At 35.8% G+C, this 20,074-nt stretch overlaps 1 protein-coding gene across 2 annotated transcripts in view; it reads right to left on the minus strand.

Annotated features, from left to right (window-relative positions):
- The window catches only part of furina (furin (paired basic amino acid cleaving enzyme) a), a 122,982-nt gene that overhangs the window by 55,712 nt on the left and 47,196 nt on the right, over nt 1–20,074 (minus strand). For both annotated transcript variants that reach the window (XM_051899482.1, XM_051899483.1), the window contains exon 3: nt 7,902–8,000. In XM_051899482.1, the coding sequence (XP_051755442.1) occupies nt 7,902–8,000 (99 nt within the window). The remainder of the gene's footprint in view (nt 1–7,901; nt 8,001–20,074) is intronic.

Raw genomic sequence — 20,074 nt, forward strand, 5'->3', positions numbered from 1 at the left:
TGGATCGGTACTTCCGCCTAGATCACGCATGGACCTTTCCAACGTGATTACGTAATGCGTGGCGCATCGCAGAGCAGTGCAAAATGAGGATTTGTGGTTAAAAAGTATATACATTTTTTTTTTAGAAAATGGCCGATCATTTCCCCTAGATAAGACTCTTATTCCTCATCTGGGATCGTATAGAGCCCTTTGAAGCTGAACTGAAACTGACATTTGGACTTTCACCCCAGTGAAGTCCACTATATGGAGAAAAATCCTGGAATGTTTTCCTCAAAAACCTTAATTTCTTTTTGACTGAAGAAAGAAAGACAAACATCTTGGGTGACATGGGAGTGAGTAAACTATCAGGAAATTTTAATTCTGAAGTGAACTAATCATTTAACATTCTAAACGAACCTCAAGGAACATATTAAAATAATTAACAAAAAAAAAAAATCCATGTCCTGGCCGGTGAATGTGATTTCAACAAGTACGACATGTTCCTGGATCAACATCTTTGTTGATCCTGGAACAACATTCCAATCAACCAATCAGATTTGAGGGACAAGTTTACCGTTTATGTCAAGTTTAGGCTTGCAACCAGGGATAGGTGCTTCTACATCAATGTTATTCACCTATATTTCCCCTCTGATTTTAGGGATAAGTTATGGGTAGGATTAGGTTTAGGGGTAGGAATAGGGTTAAGACTAAATTTTCGGACAGGAATGTTGTTCCAGGATCAATAAAATATGTTGATCCAGGAACATGTCTTACTTGGAAAAATCACGGTGACCTGACATGACCATCCTGGAATATGGCCATGATACATCTTAATACATGGTTGTTTAAGAAATGAAAAGCTACACACTCCATCTTTTAGTGTTAAAAGAACCGTTGCCAAACATATAACATGCTAGAAACATAATAATCACTGTAATAATGATACACTCATAGATTCTTAAGTATTTGCCTATTAAAATCCAAACAGCGACGTTTTTTTTTTGGCCGGGCAGTGTATTATAATGAATTATATGAATGTAGGGAAGGATTTAATCGGATTTGATTTAATTGGTTAATATAATTTTTCCCAGTCCATACAGCCATAGTAATGTCAGCAGAAAAATGAAAGTTAATCCATTTTGTTGAAAGATTAAAAAGCCATTTAGAATAAGTCAGAATAGCAAGTAACAACGAAACTTGTGCAATAAGACCAGAAACATTACAGTAAATATGGTCAATTTGGATTTCATGTCATTAAATAAAAGCTGATGAAATCTGCTGACAGACACTGTCCTGTTTTCCATCTCCTCACAATCCTCCTCCACTCAACACAAAGACAGAGAGGTCTGCTGAAAGACGGAAAGCCGTTTCTCTAGGGCAGCGACTGCTGCAGTGGGGCAGAAAACGCAGACGGTGGCAGATTATGTGATTGACAGCTCATTGCTGCTCATGCCAGAGCTCACTGCTCACTGTCTAGAATGACTTTTTGTAAAGTGGATGAACTGGACAGACATGCGACAGCAAAGTGAAGCGAATGGTAAAAAAAAAAAAAAAAAAAAACGAATGACAGCCAGTTGGGACGTTCACAGGTCTGAAGAACCACCACAACAACCATCACTTGACCGACCACTCAACGTCCCTCAAGGTCAAGTTGTCATGATGAAATTTAGACATAATCTGAGCATGATTTGCTGGTAATCTACAGAAGTGCAGTCTATCTGCTTTCACCAGATGGATTAGTTAATAATTAACCAATCATTTGTGTAGTGACAGCTGTTCAAAGTTTAGGTCATGTTGTCAGAGATGCTTTGTTTGACTTGACTGACAAAATCAAACATTTCCACAAACACTAGTGTTGTTTAAGGCAAGCGTCACTGTTAACGTGGCTTATACTTGGAGTTAGGGATTTATTCATGTTTCAAGGTTAAAACTTTGCCGTGTAACCCGTAACCGTATGCAAATGATCTTTGAAAAGTCAAAACAAAACAAACTTTCAAATTCAAAATTCCAAAAAGTCAGTAAGATAATAGAAAAATAAAATAAAACAAATGAAACTCCAATTCCATTTCAAAGTTTCAGATAAAAACTTACTTTTATGATCAAGTCCCTTAAGTTTTGAAGTAGATATTTTTAGTCTCTTTGTGGAAAGTTCTTTTTGAACATGCAAGATAAAGTTCAAAACCCACTGATGTTATCACTGGAACGCAGATCCAAAAAAATGCATGGGAAAAAAAAAGAAAGAAAGAAGTAGTGCTGGATAGGAACCTGAATTAATATCTGAGGCTGTCTGCTTGGCAAGTTATTGGGGAGAGACATGTTGTCTAAACATTATATCACTTTTCCCCCTGCTGATTAATTAGCAAGAGTAATACAGTAATTAAAAAGTAGCACACATAAGCGTTTCTAACTTTTAAAGATCGACCTCATCTGAGAGTAAGCTCAATTAGAGCCAGTACTCTGTTGGCAATGCAATGCATAATGAATAACCTCATGACTGATGTTGCTACATCTGTGACAGCTCTGATGTTTTGACTTGAGCCAAATGCATTTCAAAGAGAATATGAATGCTGCCAAAAGACTCAGAAATAGGAAATGCATTTCTGAAGCTATGAAGATGGACTGAGTGATGGACAGAACAGAGAGAGAGAGCTGCAGATGAACAGTGTAGAGTTTTATAAATGGAGTCCGGATGGAAGTGATCTGGAATATCTTAACCTCTACTCTGGAAATGCAGATAAAGACAGTTGCTGAAATCATATTTCACAGAAAACATTTAGCCATAAGGACTAATGCATGCTTTTTCTTGATTTATAATTTATTAGACTTTACTTAAAGGGATAGTTCACCCAAAAATGAAAAATCTGTCATCATTTATTCACCCTCAAGTTGTTGTTTCTTTCTTCTGTTGGACACAAAATAAGATATTTTGAAGAATGTGGGTAACCAAACAGATGATTGGTCCCATTTGTTTTCCATACTATGGAAGTCAATGGGGATCAGCAATTGTTTGGTTACCAATATTTTTCAAAATATCTTATTTTGTGTTGAGCAGAACAAAGAAATTCATACAGATTTGGAATAACTTGAGGGTGATTAAATGATGACAGAATTTTCATTTTTGGGTGAACTATCCCTTTAAAACTTGCCTAAATGCAAAAGTCAAGCAAAATATGATGCATAAAGACTGCATAGTATAAAGTAATTAGCACTCCACATCTGACAACAGTCACTTATTGTTTGTGATAAAACATGTCTGAAAAAGTTCTTTCTGAAGCTAAAGGGAGCTAAAGAATTCAACAACAGGAAGCGAAGCAGGGCAGTCAGGGGAAATGCCACTGGGAGTGCATGCTTTACAAGGGCAACATCTTCACACGACTGCAGGTTTCACTTTACAAGGAGCGATTTGTGTCACAATAATAGTCATTTGTGGGTAGGCCTGTCGCAATAATCAATATATCGGCTTATCGCACGATATATGGACGCAATATATACTGCCCATTGTGTTTACACAAAAATGAATGTCACCAACATTTTGCCTCTGTCATCTTATCTGCTCTGCTTGTCAGAGGTGATAGCAGGCCTCAGGCAGCTCCTTTATACACATAGCGGACATCAACATACACAGAAGGCATAATTCGCAGCATTATAGTGTTTTCCTGACAACTACAGACAGTTTGGAAGAATAATGGTGCACGCTCACAGCTACCGTTAAGGGGCCATTCACACAGAACACGTCTTTGCATCTAAAAACGCAAGGAATGGTTTTAAAAAAAGCGCAGGCTAGAACGCAAGGGTCTCGAGACGCGCTCTAGAGACGGCAATAACGAACAAATAAAACAGTTGTCATGCCAACTTGCTACTGTAAACAGAAGCTCGCAACGCTTGCCCCGCCTCCGAGTTCTTCTGATTGGTCCACTGTTTTGGAACTGACATTGATGAGCGGCGCTGCGTGTAAAAGTTGAAATTCTTTTAACTTGACACGGCATCTTAACGGTGCATGACCGTTACAATCTTGCGTCTTTTGCAGCGTCTCGCGCATGACATGACATCTAAAAATGCGAAGCTCAAGTTAAAATCAGTTCAACTTTTAAAAAATGTGTCTCGAGACCTCGCATTTTTTCCCCCCATTCCACTGCCCGCGTCTCGCGTTTTTCTAAGCAAAAACGCGTTGTGTGTGAATGAGCCCTAAGGCCACTTGGACATGGCAGTTGAGGGTGTCTAGTTCATTTTCACCGAGAACGCGTTTTTGCATTCCACTGCGCTGTTTTTTTCATGCAAACGTGTGCGTTCGCGTCTTTCAGCGCATCTCGTGCATGATGCGGTGTTATAAACACGTGGCGCTCAAGTTAAAAGAAGTTCTTTTAAAAAATACGCCTCTAGAAAAATAGATTTAGCAGCAGATATGGCCTGAAACATCTGTGCCTTTGTTCATATGGACATCTGACTGCTAATAAGGGTTTTTGTTTTTCAGCAATAGTGTGCACGCAACCCTTATTTTACTGAGAAAAGAAGGTCAGGGAAAAATATGTACATGTTGTGCATTTGCAAGTGTGTTTCTTTCTACTACATTTTGCACTTTTTGTTAGCAAAACAAATTTATTTAAATATTCTTAAGAGTTTAGTTCATTGTCACTTGAAAGCGTGTAGGCCTACTTGCATTATTATGCTATGTTTATATATTCAGTGGCATAAAATAGTCTTTAAATGACAATATCGCATATCGCAATTATTTTTTGGGACAATATATCGCCCAACAAAAAGTAGTTATTTTGTTGGTGCGCTGTTAATGTCATTTTTTTTAATGTTGTTTTAATTGAAATTACTACTAGTGCTTGCTACACATCTTAAATTCAAAAGCAGTTATTGCATTCCAATTTGCATTTTTATCTTAAATATGACAAATATTTGCAGTTAAAATTAATTTGACAACCCTACAGCTCACTACTCAATTTTTGACATTCATTGGAGAATGACAGGTGTTGGTACACTTGTTAAGCGAGCGTTAACATTCACAACAAAAAGGTCTTTTTTTAATTTAGCAGATGCTTTCATCAAAAGTGACTGACAAAGGAGGAATACAAAAAGCGACTGATCATAAGGAGGCAGCAGCATGAAAAAAAAGATATAATAGAAAGTTTCCAGATTGTTCAAAAAGTGTACAGGCTAGAATAGAGGTGAAAGTAAGAAATAGTGGAAAAATTAATATACAACTTTGAAATGATCTCTAACAGATGGCTAAGGAAATGGCAACTGACTTCCAGGCTATATTTAGGAAGAATTCTTTTTTTTAAAAGCCTCCAGCATTTTCTGATGCAGTTCCCAAAAGACTGATGTCTTTGACAATGCATCCAATGCATGAAATTTAAGAGGACACCTAGCATCATCGTACCGCAAGGACTAATCATTGAGCGTTCTTGAACAAAAGCAACTTTCTGGAAATGTATTCGACATTAGACAAGCTCTAGACTCTCTGTCATCGTGTTGGGATGCAGGCAGGTTCATTATTCACACACCTCATCACTTCTGCACACCGGACAATGGAGTGCTTTTCCCATCTCGGGGGAAGTTGCTTTGCTCCTGGAGGCCATTCGCGCTGATGGAGCGTGGCGTTACAGCCATGTTACAAGATGGACTTTTTAACCCCCTCTTAAAGGTGAGTAATGGGCCATACGGGTCCAGTCAGTGATTTACATTAAGGGGGTTTCTAGCCCTTAGCATTCCTCTGGCATTAAAATAGCAGGGTTTGTGTTCAACGTCTCCGCAGAACTCACCATCTGGATCAGAGAGGGTGAATGACAAATACTAAGGCTGTACTGAACGTCAACACATCGGGAGCAACGCAACTTTAAATGCTCGATATTTTAAACCTGTGACAAGAGAAACTGAAAGTGTTTTATGTGGCATTCTTAAGAGCAATGTACACGGGAGGAAACTGAGGAGCTGTGATATACAAGCGTGTGAGAGTGTGAATGGAAAGATTCACAATAACATTTAGAGTAGGCGAGTCAAACACCAGAACATAAGCAAGCAAGGTTTCTAGAAACAGTTGGGAAAGAAGAAGAAAAAAGATCTCTGGACAAATAAAAAATGTCTCTCCTTAATCCTTTATAAAACAAGGACAAAAAAAATAGAAACGAGAGCGTGCTGCAGAGTCTCAGTGAAACAAAGATGAACGACTTGAAAACGATTTCTTACATTCCCAACAGTGATTGGGTCTAGTTGGAGTCCCTGAGGACATGTAATGAGCTCTTCGAGGAACCAGACAAACTTAAAGACATTGAGGGCAATAATGAATGTCCAAAGTCATGCAGTGTCCTATTAGCTGAAGTTAGAAAAAGGGGTACACTGCAAAAAATAGTCATATAGCCCAATGTCATAAATCAGCACAAAGCAAATAACTTGCTTGCTTTAAACTTTACTTGCTTCAAGGGACTTTCCATAAATAGTGTAGGGGCTGAAATTCTTACAAGACCAGTGAAGGATGTGTTTAACCTTCATAAAATGTTGATTTCAACCTCATGAGGTCAAACTAAATATTATATGAATCTTTTCATTTCCTATTCATTTTAGGGCTGCACGATATATCGTTTTAACATCAATATCGCGATTTGCTTATCTGCGATTATCACATCTCAGCATGTGCGATGTCCAGTATAGGGATCGTAGTTGATCCATGATCCGTATGGACCAGGTATAAAATCAACATCACATTTGTAATCATGCTTATATTTGGATAAAAATGGCGCTCTTTGTGTAATATTAAATTATATAAATATAAAAGACAAACGGGCATTTTTGCCACTTATCTTGAATTCTGGGGGCATTCTAAATGTATTTTAATAGACTAAATCACGCAGTGAAATGGTGCCCTCTAAATATGCACACGCACTAGTCTAACCTACTAGACTATGTCACGTAGTGTATGCGTGCACTCAATGGGTGTGTTTTTGTTTGGTTTTTGTATAGTGAGGGACATACTCTATAATGTCAGATCGTTAAATCAACAATTACGATATCATAGACGATATATATAACGCACACCCTACAGCACTGGCCCGATCGGGCAAGTGACCGTTCGGTCAACTGTCCCGAACGTCGTTCACACTGGCCCCAGGCCATCGGCAGTCGTTATTGTCGAGCCCTGTACAGTGAAGTCTATGTAATGTTATTTTACATTTGATTATTCAATTTCTGTACCCGAATACTGTTAGACTTACATGAACAATTTTCTATGCAGATTCACTTCAAAAAAAAAAAAAAAAAAAAAAAATCACCCCAATCATTCTAGAATGAATAATTCTTTCCAAATAGAGCTATTCATTTGGTGAACCTTGCAATGTCAGTTTTTTCCAGTATCGTACAGCCCTAATTCATTTTATTGATGAATTAGCAACTCTAATTTTGCAACTCTTTCATCAAAAATCATGATGAAATGCTCCATTTTATCAAACTTGATCATGACTAAAAAGCCTTTTTTTTTTTTTTAGCAATTATCATTAAACATCCAAATTTAATAGAAAGGGGGGATTGGCTAGATTAGGAACCAAATGTTGAAAACAAACAAAAAAACATTTATTCAAGCAAAGTCATGTTAAAACAAAATGGTTGCATTATTGATGCATGCTGTAACATGGGTCCAAATTGTGCAACTTTGAGTTTCACAACTGTAATTTTTTTTTGTAATATATATGTGTGTAAAGTGCCTTATAACAGCTTTTCAGCAGATATTTTTACAACATAATATTTACTTATTTCTTTACTCTCTCTGTCAAACTTATTCAGATCTCAATGGCTTTAGTGTTTTGGCTTTTTAGACAAGGTTTGGTCAAGAAAACCTTTGAGTTTGTTGGTGAAAAAAAAAAAAAAAATCTGGAAGGAGCTGTTCTGATGAGGCGGATCCGGATTCTACATTTCACACATACCTGGGGATCTGTGTGCAGACGAATGTGTGTTCCTCTGTGCTCTGATAAAGACCGCTTCACCACCGTGCGGTGCCTGAAGTGATAATAATCTCCAAATACCTGAGGGCGAAAAAAAAAAAAAAACCCATAAGGTTACATTTAGCTCACCACATACAAATTTCTTAGAAAAACAAAATTCTTCTATAATATTTCCAGGAATTCAAACAGACTTTTTTTTGTAGATTCTAAATGTTTTAAATGTAAGAACTAAAACACTGCAAAAATCTAGTTGAAAACAATCGAAGCATATTTTCTCACTAAACAACCATAAGAATAAGGCAGCAATATAACCAAATAACAACAACTAACATTAAACGTGCAGTATGTGATCTCTCAAACAAACACACCCCTCCCTTCATTGCTCCTCCCCCAAAATGCACAAACACACAATGCAAGATTGAATGAAAATGATGACGAACGAATGACAAGGAAGCACAAAAAATGAACATACAGTACACAAGAGTATACACAAGCAAGAGTTTGTTGTTGTACTGCTGATTGGCTCACTCTCCTCCCCACGCATACGCATTACGTAATCACATTGGAAAGGTCACGTGTGACATAGGCGGAAGTACCGCAGTAGGGCGAAAAACTCCAACTCATTTTCTCCTCCAATTTTAAAATTGTCCGACATCATTGTTTTACCTTTTTTTTTTTTTTGTAAAGGGCGTTTGACTTAGTCTTTGCACATTTGCTTTGTAGACACTGGATCGGTACTTCTGCCTACATCACGTGTGACCTTTCCAACGTGATTACGTAATGCGTGGCGCATCACAGAGCAGTGCAAGATGAGCATTTGTGATTAAAAAGTATATAAATTTTAATTTTTTTTTTTAGAAAATTACAGATTGTTTTGCTAGATAAGACCTTTATTCCTCGTCTGGGATCGTGTAGAGCCCTTTGAAGCTGCACTGAAACTGACATTTGGACCTTCAACCCTTTGAACCCCAGTGAAGTCCACTATATGGAGAAAAATCCTGGAATGTTTTCCTCAAAAACCTTAATTTCTCTTCGACTGAAGAAAGAAAGACATGAACATCTTGGATGACATTGGGTTGAGTAAATTATCAGGAAATTTTAATTCTGAAGTGAACTAATCCTTTAAGTCTATTCTGTAACACAAAATTTAAATGAAAGCGAATGCAACTCCATTACGGATCATCGCTACGAAGCTCAGCTGTAGACCCAGGCATGACCTTAATGATCCAGATGGAAGAAATATTAACAGACAGAAATGCACACAGCTGTACATGTCCAACACCCTCAAGTACAAGTAACACAGAACGAGTCAATCTCCTGTCAGCCCACTGCACAATCACACATGACAAGATCATCCAGAGGGCCAGAGTCATCAAACCGGCACTGGTGCAGATCGATTTCTCTCTCCGTTTGATGAAAGCTAAATGTCTGGGTTCATGCTGTCATGCTATAGATTCAGACTACAGAAAGGGAAAGATCCGGACATCAAAACAGCTGTACAGCAGGACACATGCTCTTTCACAAGACCAGAAACATTGACAACCTCCAGTTACTAAACACTTTGATTAATTAAAGCAGGTAAGCAAATACAGTAAATACAGTCCAACCCAAAGTTTAAATACATCTTTTAAGCAATAAAATCAAAGGTACAGCAAAACAACTTTCACAAGGCGCACTGCAACAATGTCATTCTTTATCTGAAGGGCGGTAACATGTAATAGGAACCCCTGTCAGGAAGATTGAGGACAACAGCTCTACATTTATTCTTCCATGACGTCCCAAGTATACAGACCGGATTACAGCATGTTGATGCAAACACCTCCACCCAAACAAAGCCAGCGAGGCAATAAGCCCTTGACAAAGCAAATTTGACAACTGGCGACCCAGTAAAAATCATAATAAACACTGAAACCATAAAAAAGGAAAAAGCCCAAGAGATGGAAGACTGAATAAGAGATGAAACACTTATTGAATGCTAGCGAGAGCCTGGCATGTTTTGTGGTTAACAAGAGAACAATAATGACAGAAAATATCATAAGAATCGATGGCAAGAAAAGATAACTGAAGAGGGATGGGTAATAAGCACATGCAGCGCTCTGAGAGCTTTGTTAGTCACAAAGGGAAATAGATTGAGGATGGGTATGGGTGTATTGTGTAAGATAAGAGTCCTAAAAAGATGAGCATCAATCTCAGACGGGCCTGAATCCAGCGGCTCCGGGGCGCAGGGGAGCGCAGATGGAGATATGCTGGTCTTGTCATATCAGACCACCATCAGACAACCATCTCAACTGCCTGGAAACATGCAAGAGGAAAGGCATGTGGAGGAGAAAAAAAAACCTTATATCTACACTAAAACTTACAATCCACATCTGAAAATGATATCAGTGATGGTTAAACAGTTGGCATGCCTTTGCGAAATGTGTTCCTTATGTCTGGAATTCCAACTCTACTCTTCAGACCAGACTACACTAGAATAAATATTTGTAACTATTAACTTTAACTACCATAAATATAATAGTTAGTTTTGTTCCACTATTTGCATGCAACACTGTTAATGGCATGATTTGCTTTCTTAAGAGACTTAACACAGATGGGCTACAAATTGGTGCCCCATTATACTTTTAAAGCATTAGAGGCACATGTTTTTTTAACGAATGCTATTAGAAAAATTTAACAAAATTATTCCAACATGAAAAGCAGCTAATTTTAAACACATGAAGAATTTGTTACCAAAGTTACTGTAAAAAATGAAAAAGCTAAATTTATTTTTATTACATTTTTATGTAAAATGTATTCATTAAAAATAAATAAATAATCTATCAATAACTAAATCTGCAACCCAGTTACTTATAGCTTTTCATTTATTATAATTGTCAATCTACGATTTAATGTTTAATTTAAAAAATAAATAAATAAAAAAATGAAACAATTCGATATAAATTAAGCTTTGACTTAGGATGTATTAATGATTCATAAAATAAAATAAATGATCAATAACTAAATCTGCAATTCAGTTACTTATAGCTTTTAATTTATTATAATTGTTAATCTACGATTTAATATTTAATTTTTTTAAATAAAAAAAATAAAAAAAATAAATTAAAATTTGATATATTTTAAGCTTTGACTTAGATTTAATTAATGATTCATAAATAAAATAAAATAAAATAAAATAAAATAAAATTTATTCAGACATGTCCCATTTTTTTTTCAGGACTGCAAATGAAATGATAGATTTCTTTTTGTAATTAAATTTATGTGAAATGTATTCATTTTAATAACTAAAAAAAACAACTAAAAGCTTAATTTAAGCTAAATCTGCAATCCAGTTACTTATCGCTTTTAATTTATTACAATTGTTAATCTACAATTTAATATTTAATTTTTTTAAATAAAAAAATAATTAAAAAAAATAAAACAATCTGATATATTTTAAGCTTTGACTATTTAATTAATTATTCATTTTCATTTTTAAAAAAAATTTAAATAAAATAAAAGCTCAATCTGCAATCCAGGTACTTACTGCTTTTAATTTATTACAATTGTTAATCTACAATTTATTATTTAATTTAATAATAATAATAATAATAATAATAAAAAAACAATCCTATATATTTTAAGCTTTGGCTTAATGGATTCAATTAATGATTCATTTTCATTTTTAAAAAATTAAAATTAATATAAAATAAAATAAAAAATCTTAATTCAGACATGTCCCCTTTTCTTCCCAGGACTGCATATGAGAAAAAGGCTACACAAACTTGAGATCTTACAACTACAACCAAAGAGTATGACCTGTAATTAAAAGGAACGCTGTAAATCTTGTATTCAAGATATTAGCCAAGACGCTGAGGTAATGCTAGCATGCAATAACCACATAATAATGGCATGTAAAGAGTATTACTAGACGTTAGAATCTGACCTCAGTGTCTGACCCATAGTTTGGGGGTTAGACCATATGACACAGCACTGACCAGGAGTGGTCTGCAGTTTCCCACACAAATTAGGGTTATTATCTAAAATTAGCCTCCGCCTCGCATCGCCACGAAACTACCATTAACATTCCTTGCTATCTTCTCTTTAATGAAGGCGAGCACACGTTCAGCAGTCGAAACTTTAACTAGTAGGTGGAATAAAACAAAACAATGGAAAAGGCAATTTGTAGATAAGCCAGAGCTGGTAGAGCAAACACAGATGTTTACTGTGGGAAAATGAGCTAGCAGTGGGCAGGCGAAATTTGTGATCATTTCAAGAGCAATTACAAATCAACAATCCATCTGACTCATTGAGCAAATGGAGCAATTAGTCTCTGGAATCGAAATCAGTCTCCATGATGTGCATAATTATCTGCATCAGTCCAACTTATCCATAAAACATCAATATATCGGCCAGGCCAATTAGTCAGCTGATATCTGGATTTTTATGTCAGCTTCCAAAATCTACTGACAGCTTTGACAAAGGATGAGAATACATACAAAAAAAATACTTATCTAAAAATATCACATTGTAATATTTAGTAAATAGAAAAGACAGCAACTGTTTGACAATATAAAAACAAGCATCACAGACGCGTAAATAACTCTTAGAAAAGTACAAATCGTGAAAAAGCTGTTATACACTTATCATGACTTCATTTTTAATGTAAAACTGTCAGACCAAACTCTGAGTAAAGAACGAAATGGTTAAAACATTTCATGACGAGAGTTGTTCCAGCACTTCTATGAGAATGTGAACACTCGAAGGGAGCGCTGTGAAAACACAGTTTAATAGTGTAATTTATCTTGTAATGAGCATGACCTTAAGATACGCAAACAACTAAATGAGGACAAGGGCGAGTGAGAGAGCATGAATACAGGGAACACTGAGAGAAGACATTTCAGAGAAACTCGATGACACTGTGGTGACATCAATGAAAAAATGTTATACCCCATTTACAGCTTTTGGTTAGAAAAAGTGCTTGTCCATGTTTATATAAAGTCTTAAGACACAACCACACCCCACGTCAGCGGAGATCACTGGAGCTGAAGCAGCAGCACAAACCCACGCTGGAAAACAACAGATAACTAGCAGTTTCCCTTTATACCAGTAGGACAAATCTGCCGCCAAAAATTGTGGAAAGCAGTAATGGTCAACCAAAGCGTGTTCAATACAATTCAATGTAAGTGCATTTACAATATATATGTGATTAATCGCATTAGGCGCAAAATTCAATAATGAGTTCAAAAGTTATGTATTGCACACTTTTATTGTTTATTTTTTATTGCATATTTAGGTGCAAGGTTTGCAAAGATAAATATGGTGCTTTTTCATAGCAGTATTCCCTTCACATAGTAGCAGTTAAAATATTTCTTGTAAATCTCAACTTAAACATTAATGTAATCAAATTAAATATAAAACCAAAGCTATTTGCCACTGCCTGGTTTTGTCTAGTTATGGGAAAACAAGTTATGCTCAGAGTCCAGAGCCTCGATCGTAACATTATAACAGGCACCTTCCAAACAACAGCAAGTTAACATTTATAAAAATTATTATTTTTTATTTTTTCTGAACAGGTACCAGCAGAAACATTTTTCTTTAATCAGGGAGCAGCATAAACATGTTCAGTAGAAAGCATAGCTGTGAATATAAAACTTCAATTTTGTATTAATGTAGATCAGAATTTGTGCGTGCAACGAGTAAGATCTGCATTTGTGGATCCGGTGACACGCCTGCTACCACTAGATGGCAGTATAACCAGCTAAAACAGACAACGGCACCGTAATCAAGCGTTCTTCCCCATATAAGACGCTTTAAGTGGCTTAAGAAAGTGATATTGAAGCACCAAATTCAGTACACACCTTATTAATAAAACACAGAATACCTTGTACAGACAAGCATATATTAACTTAAAACGTGCAAAGTTTCACATCGAATGTTTCCTCGTTATAAAGAAAACGTGCGCGTTAAAACAATTGTCGGCGTTAATCAATTAATGCGTTAACGCGATAACTTGCCCAGCCCTAATAAAAAGATATAAAACATAAAAGATGTATAATATAAAACAAGAGATTTAAAAAGGAAATAATATAAATGCATATTTTGTAATAAAGATACCGTTCAAAAGTTTGAGGTCGGTAAGATATTTTAATGTTTTTAAAGAAGTGTCTTATGCTCACCAATGCTGCATTTATTAGATCAAAAATATAGTAAAACAGTAAAATTGTGAATTATTATTACTATAATTTAAATGAGCTATGTTAATATATTTTAAAATGTAATTTATTCCTGTGATGGCTGAATTTTCAGCATCATTCTAATATTCTGATTTGCTGCTCAAGAAACATTATTATCAATGTTGAAAGCAGTTGTGCTGCTTAAAGGCACAGTGTGTAAGTTTCGCCACAAGAGGTCGCTTATTCAATACAATAACAAAGGCATAGCTTGATGAAGTGAATGAGTGTGGAATCATGGGAGCTGTCGTCTTCACGTCCACGGCCGATGGAAAGCAATCTGACGGGACTCAATTTACACAAATTCCCATGACTGAAAGTCCTTTAAATTAACCAATAAATCGTGAGCCTTAATACTGCAATAAGAGTCTACTGCAGTCACATATAGTCAACAGCATGACAGGGTGTGCAAATGCTGCTCAAAACGCATTGTTCCTCACCAAACGAATGATAAGTGTTTTTAATCTAACTAAAGGGCTAGTAGGATTGTAAAATGAGTCGATGTGATTGATCATTTAATTAAATTACTTATTAATCAAACATAACGACTGATACAACGCGTCAACAACGCCGCCTCAGAATGTGTGGACGCGCTCTTCCTGGGACAACGCGCTGAAAACAGCAACTAATTAAATGAATTCACAACGATTTATTACAATACTGTTTTCATTAATGTTATGTAATATGACCACCCCAATCAGTTATTATTAGTCGTGCATTGCTGCTTGAGCTGCGCACACTGAAGTGATGAATGAACACCGGTAAACTGGAGCACTTTGCTAGCGCGTTATTTAACTCAAAGAAACGCATCCTATATGAGATTAATCAGATATATACAATAAACATAATATTACAGATTGTATCTGCACAAATGACGTGAATGTAAAAGTGAACTTGAACTAAGTTACGTGCTATTCAGAATGTGACTCATATGAGGACGCGCAGCATGCGCACTTCCTGGACCAACGTGATGAAACACGACAACTAAACCCAAATAATTCACAATGTTTTATTACAATATTGTTCTCTTTATAATAATATATAACATGACAGTCCCAATTATAGTCATTATTAGTTGTGCATTGCTATTTGAGCCACATGCGCTGAAGCTGAAGATGATCACCGGCACGCTTTACTACAGCATTAATTCCTAACCAGATGCATCCTATATGAGATAAATCAGATCTAGATATGGCTACACAAAAACACAATATTACAACTTACTTTTGCACATCGCAAAAGGCTGCGAATACACACGCAGACTTATAGTCATGATGAAGGTGTAACTCTAGCTGTAAAATGGTCCCAAACATAACTCCGGCACACACGCTGCATTTTTCCTCGTGTCTGCTTTACATGTTTCACGGATAAGACATCATTGACAGGCAACGTAATTGCTTTTTCTCTGGATTTAAATATTGTTGGAAACTTTAGTACACAAGTCAACCAAATATATAACATAATAACATAATATATATATATATATATATATATATATATATAAAACAAAAATCTTACATATTGTGCCTTTAATATGTTTGTGTAAATGTTGATGCATTTTTAGGATTCTTTGATGAATGGAAAGTTCAAAAAGAACAGCATTTATTGATTTTATCTTTATAAAATGTCATTACTGTCACTTTTGATCGATGTAACGAGTCTCTGCTGAATAAATTAATTTCTTAAAAAAAAAAAACTATCTTATTAAAACTTTTGGTAGTGCATTTTATAATCTATCCTCAAATCAACTTCATAACTGTAGACTCTTCTTATTGACTCATCTGTCACTACTCCTTTTTTCCTTCACTTTCTATTCGATACCTGCCATTTTGACTTCATTTCTTATACTTCACTGATAATGCTCTCTTTTCCTCTTTCTCTAACTTATTTTGAGTCTCATTGCAGCTCGGTGTATTCTCAGCCAGGGACTGATGAATCACCACAGCCATCAATCAACACAGCAGTCCCTTCTCCGAGTCCACCAGCCTTCCAAACAACATTTAGAGGAAATCAGACCGCACAAATTGTCCCTGCAGATCCCAGTCCAGGTGTAAGTGAACATGGAACATTAAGGGTGGGTCGAGCCATGAAGAGCATCTCCGCACATCGTCGTTAGATTATTATCATTATTTTTTTCTGCTGAGGTCATCTGCAAGCTTTATTCAGATTTATGAAGACGGCCAAAAGACGAGGTTCCAGCTGCACGGTACCTTCCCTAGAGAGGGACCAAGAAGAAAACTCTCACAGCTGCCAAAAGAAAAATTATAAATGTCTAAACCTGTGAAGGAACCTTTTAGGGGAAGATGTGGGTTGCTTCTTGCCTGGGTGAGCTGAGTTTATGGAGTGCACTGGCATGAAAAAAAGGCTACAAGCACTGCTAGAGAGCAGATTTTTGGAAGCAGGTCCATAATCTGATTTGAACGTTGTTCCCACAGTGGATAATTTTGAGTTATAGGGCAATTTACATGAACTTAAGGTTCTTTGTAATCTTCAAGTCCAATAAGAGGTGAAGCAAAGCAAAGGATGAATATTTTGAAGAAGCTCTGGAAAACTTATCTGCAAGACCTATCATAATCAATTAAACCTGATCAATGGATATGGCTCCACTGAAAGCAAAACATTTCGACTTCTGGAAACCGATCTATGCATTCAGGTTTTCACATTAGTAGCTGGTTAATCAATTATGCCTGAAAAACCAAACTAGAGCTCTCCAAACATAACAGGTCTACTTCAACTCATGCATTATTAAAGAGAGATTTTGGGAAAATGTCCTGGTGGTGGGGGGGGGATAGAGAGGGCATTGACAGAAGATGAGGAGCGAAAAAAGAAATATTCATACCTGGCTACCCATGGTTACTATAGAAACAGCCATAGGCAATGAATTTGACATCTTGGTTTTAGTAACAGCAAAAACAGACAGACCAATAACCTTTCCAGAGAAATAATATCCATGTTGCACTGTCAAGTGAGTTAACATCACATTTTCCATGCTTTAGCAACTGCTTTCATGCCTACCGTGACAATATTCAACATGAGCCATACTGAAGTAATTCAGTGATGTTCGAACAAATTGCAATGCATTCCCTAGGCGATTTCCCATGGTGAATAAACTAAAAAAAAAAAAAAATTGAAAATGACTGGTCCGAAAAATAAACAGCTAAATGTGTGAAATTATCAATGCACCGCAATGTGGAACAGCACATTAGCACACTCTAAAACATGCTGGGTTGTTTTAACCCATGTTTGGGTCAAATATGGACAAACCCAACCATTGGTTTAAATTTTTTAATTCAATTTTTAACAGTTGGTTTTGTCCATATTTGACCCAAACATGGGTTGAAACTAGGGCTGCAACTAATGATTATTTTGATAATCGATTAGTTGGCCGATTAGTTCTTCAATTATTCGATTAATCCGATTTTTAAAAAAAGCCCAATTTTCTTTTTTTTTCTTTTTATTTTATTGACAAAACACACTATTCCACATCCTGCCCAATGCTGTCCTTCAAACAAATGTGCCAAAATATATTGGGTCATTCCGTGTCAAATCAACCACATAACATAAATAGCATATCTTCATTTTAAAGGCTTTGAAAAGTTTATTAAGAATGAGAATCTAGAAGGATATTAAGATATCTTGAATACTTTTAGAGTTACAGGCATGCATTACAGGCATATTTATGGCACTCAGACAGGTATGCTCTATGCAATTGAGATAGAAAAACACGAGATACTTTTCTAGTTTCAACATTATTTGTTCTTCAGATATTCCTCTTTAAAACAAAAAAAGTATCAGCTGTATGCAAAGTGACCCACATTTGGATTTTGACCACTGAAAATGTGTACAATTTACCAATTTAAATTGGTAATGGAGCTGCAATAAGACCTCCATATCTCTGGGACTGAACCATCAAGAGCCTTTAAAATGAAGATACCAAAAGAAAAGTTTGTTAAGAACCAGAATCTAAAAGGATATTAAGATATCTTTAATACTTCTTGAGTTACAGGCATTCAAACTTGAGGCACAAAATACAAGAAGTGCTTTTGCCCCATTTTTGACTGTTGTTATATAATGAAACAAAGACTGCTAAAGTCAACAGATTTTTCTAATGGATCTACCAATCTCTGTGTAAAAATAAAATAATGATGCTGCCATCTTTTATAAAGTCATTTTTACACCCCTGTAAATTGGCTCCAAATCTCAGGTGAAAATTGTCATTTTGACCACCCTCTAGAAAACAGTGGATTACTCAGTAAATATACATCTGTGACATTTAATATTTTGGCTTTCATCACTATTTATGTTTGTCTTTCTACAGAAACAATATTAACAAAATCAAAAATTTGAGTCAGGGACCTCTGGTTGATTTGACACTGAATGACCCTATAGTGAATATCTATATCTATGCTATGTTCAAAAGAGCTATAAAGCAAAAGGACAGTTTAAATCCCTACATTAAAAATGAAGATAATAATAAAAAACACAAACTCAGTGTTAACAGATAAGAGGAATGTTCTGCAGGAACACACACATTCACACATATAAATTTAAAACATTTCTTACATTTAAATTAAATTATACGCTTTTAATTATACCTTTACAGTTACCATTCTCATAAAATACTTGAATTACATGTTGACTTTTAAACCTAAATTTAACCTCCAACAACAGATATTTCAGGAAAATGAATATTTGTGCACTGAATATTAATTGTCTCCCTCTCTAATATGATGCGCCGGCGCTCATTCAGTAAAGTCTGAAGATTAACACAGACTGTCAGGACGAGCCTTCATGCAAAATGGAAATACTAGTGTGAATTTGTAACACTTAAAGATAAGGATATAACCATAAAATGACAGTTTTGCGCTGAGGAAACATATCACACATTAAACACCACACACATCTGTTAAAGCACCTGACAGGGCAAGACATGTTAAACATTACGCTAATGTATTAGCTTAAAATAAAGATTTCTCATGTTTTGGGCAGCTTGGAAAACGCACTTTTCCTGCATCAGCTCACTCTGTTTCCTCCACTATTTTTTAGATGCATTTTGTCCAAAAAAATGGGTTATTTAGTGCTGTAATTTGATGGGACTGGCGAAAGTTTTCCATGCACAGTGGGCTAACGTGACTAATCAATAATGACATTCGTTGTCGATGACTTTCATTATCGATTTTATCAATTAGTTGTTGCAGCCGTAGTTGAAACAACCCAGCATGTTTTAGAGTGCAGGTTCACCAAAGAATTTCCCTAAGTTCAACAATGAGACTTGATGTTCTGCGGTAGCTAATGTGCAAACCACAACCTGCTGAAGAAGTGAAAAGAATTGCACAGACAAGAAAAACCCTTTTTATATGTGCGAAGGACAAGTCCCTGAAAACGTCAAACACTGCCTCATTACAGAACCACATAATAATGGCACTGAAGACGTCAATGCTACAATATCCAACCGCTTTACGCCATTAAACTTGGAGCAAATACATTTCAGTTTCTCTTCAATTTCAACTTTAGATAAGCTTGTTTAGATACTGCACATTGTTATGAAAATGACTTTAATTGTGGGTTTGGATTGACTTATTGAAACTTATTATGGATTGACTAATTGAAAAGAGAGACCTTGAAGAAAAAAAACCTTGACGAAAATGAGACAAACCAGTGTTACAAACCAGTGATACAAACTGTGTTCCTTACTAAACAAAAAAAAAAAAGTACTGGAGCAAATAAATTTAATGTTGTGGGATCTGAAAGGAATAATTCACCCAGAAATGAAAACTGCGAGATGATTTAGTTTCAAACCCATATTACTTTTTTTTAGTGTAACACCAAAGGCAATATCTTTTGATACATCTCTTTATTTTACTTTAAAGACTGAGCAGGATTCTGTTGGAAGTATTTCCTGGTGACTCTTTTCAATATAGTAAAAGATAAAGAGAATTGGAGCTC

This window comes from Ctenopharyngodon idella, chromosome 7, assembly GCF_019924925.1.
Source record: "Ctenopharyngodon idella isolate HZGC_01 chromosome 7, HZGC01, whole genome shotgun sequence".
Classification (NCBI taxonomy): domain Eukaryota; kingdom Metazoa; phylum Chordata; class Actinopteri; order Cypriniformes; family Xenocyprididae; genus Ctenopharyngodon; species Ctenopharyngodon idella.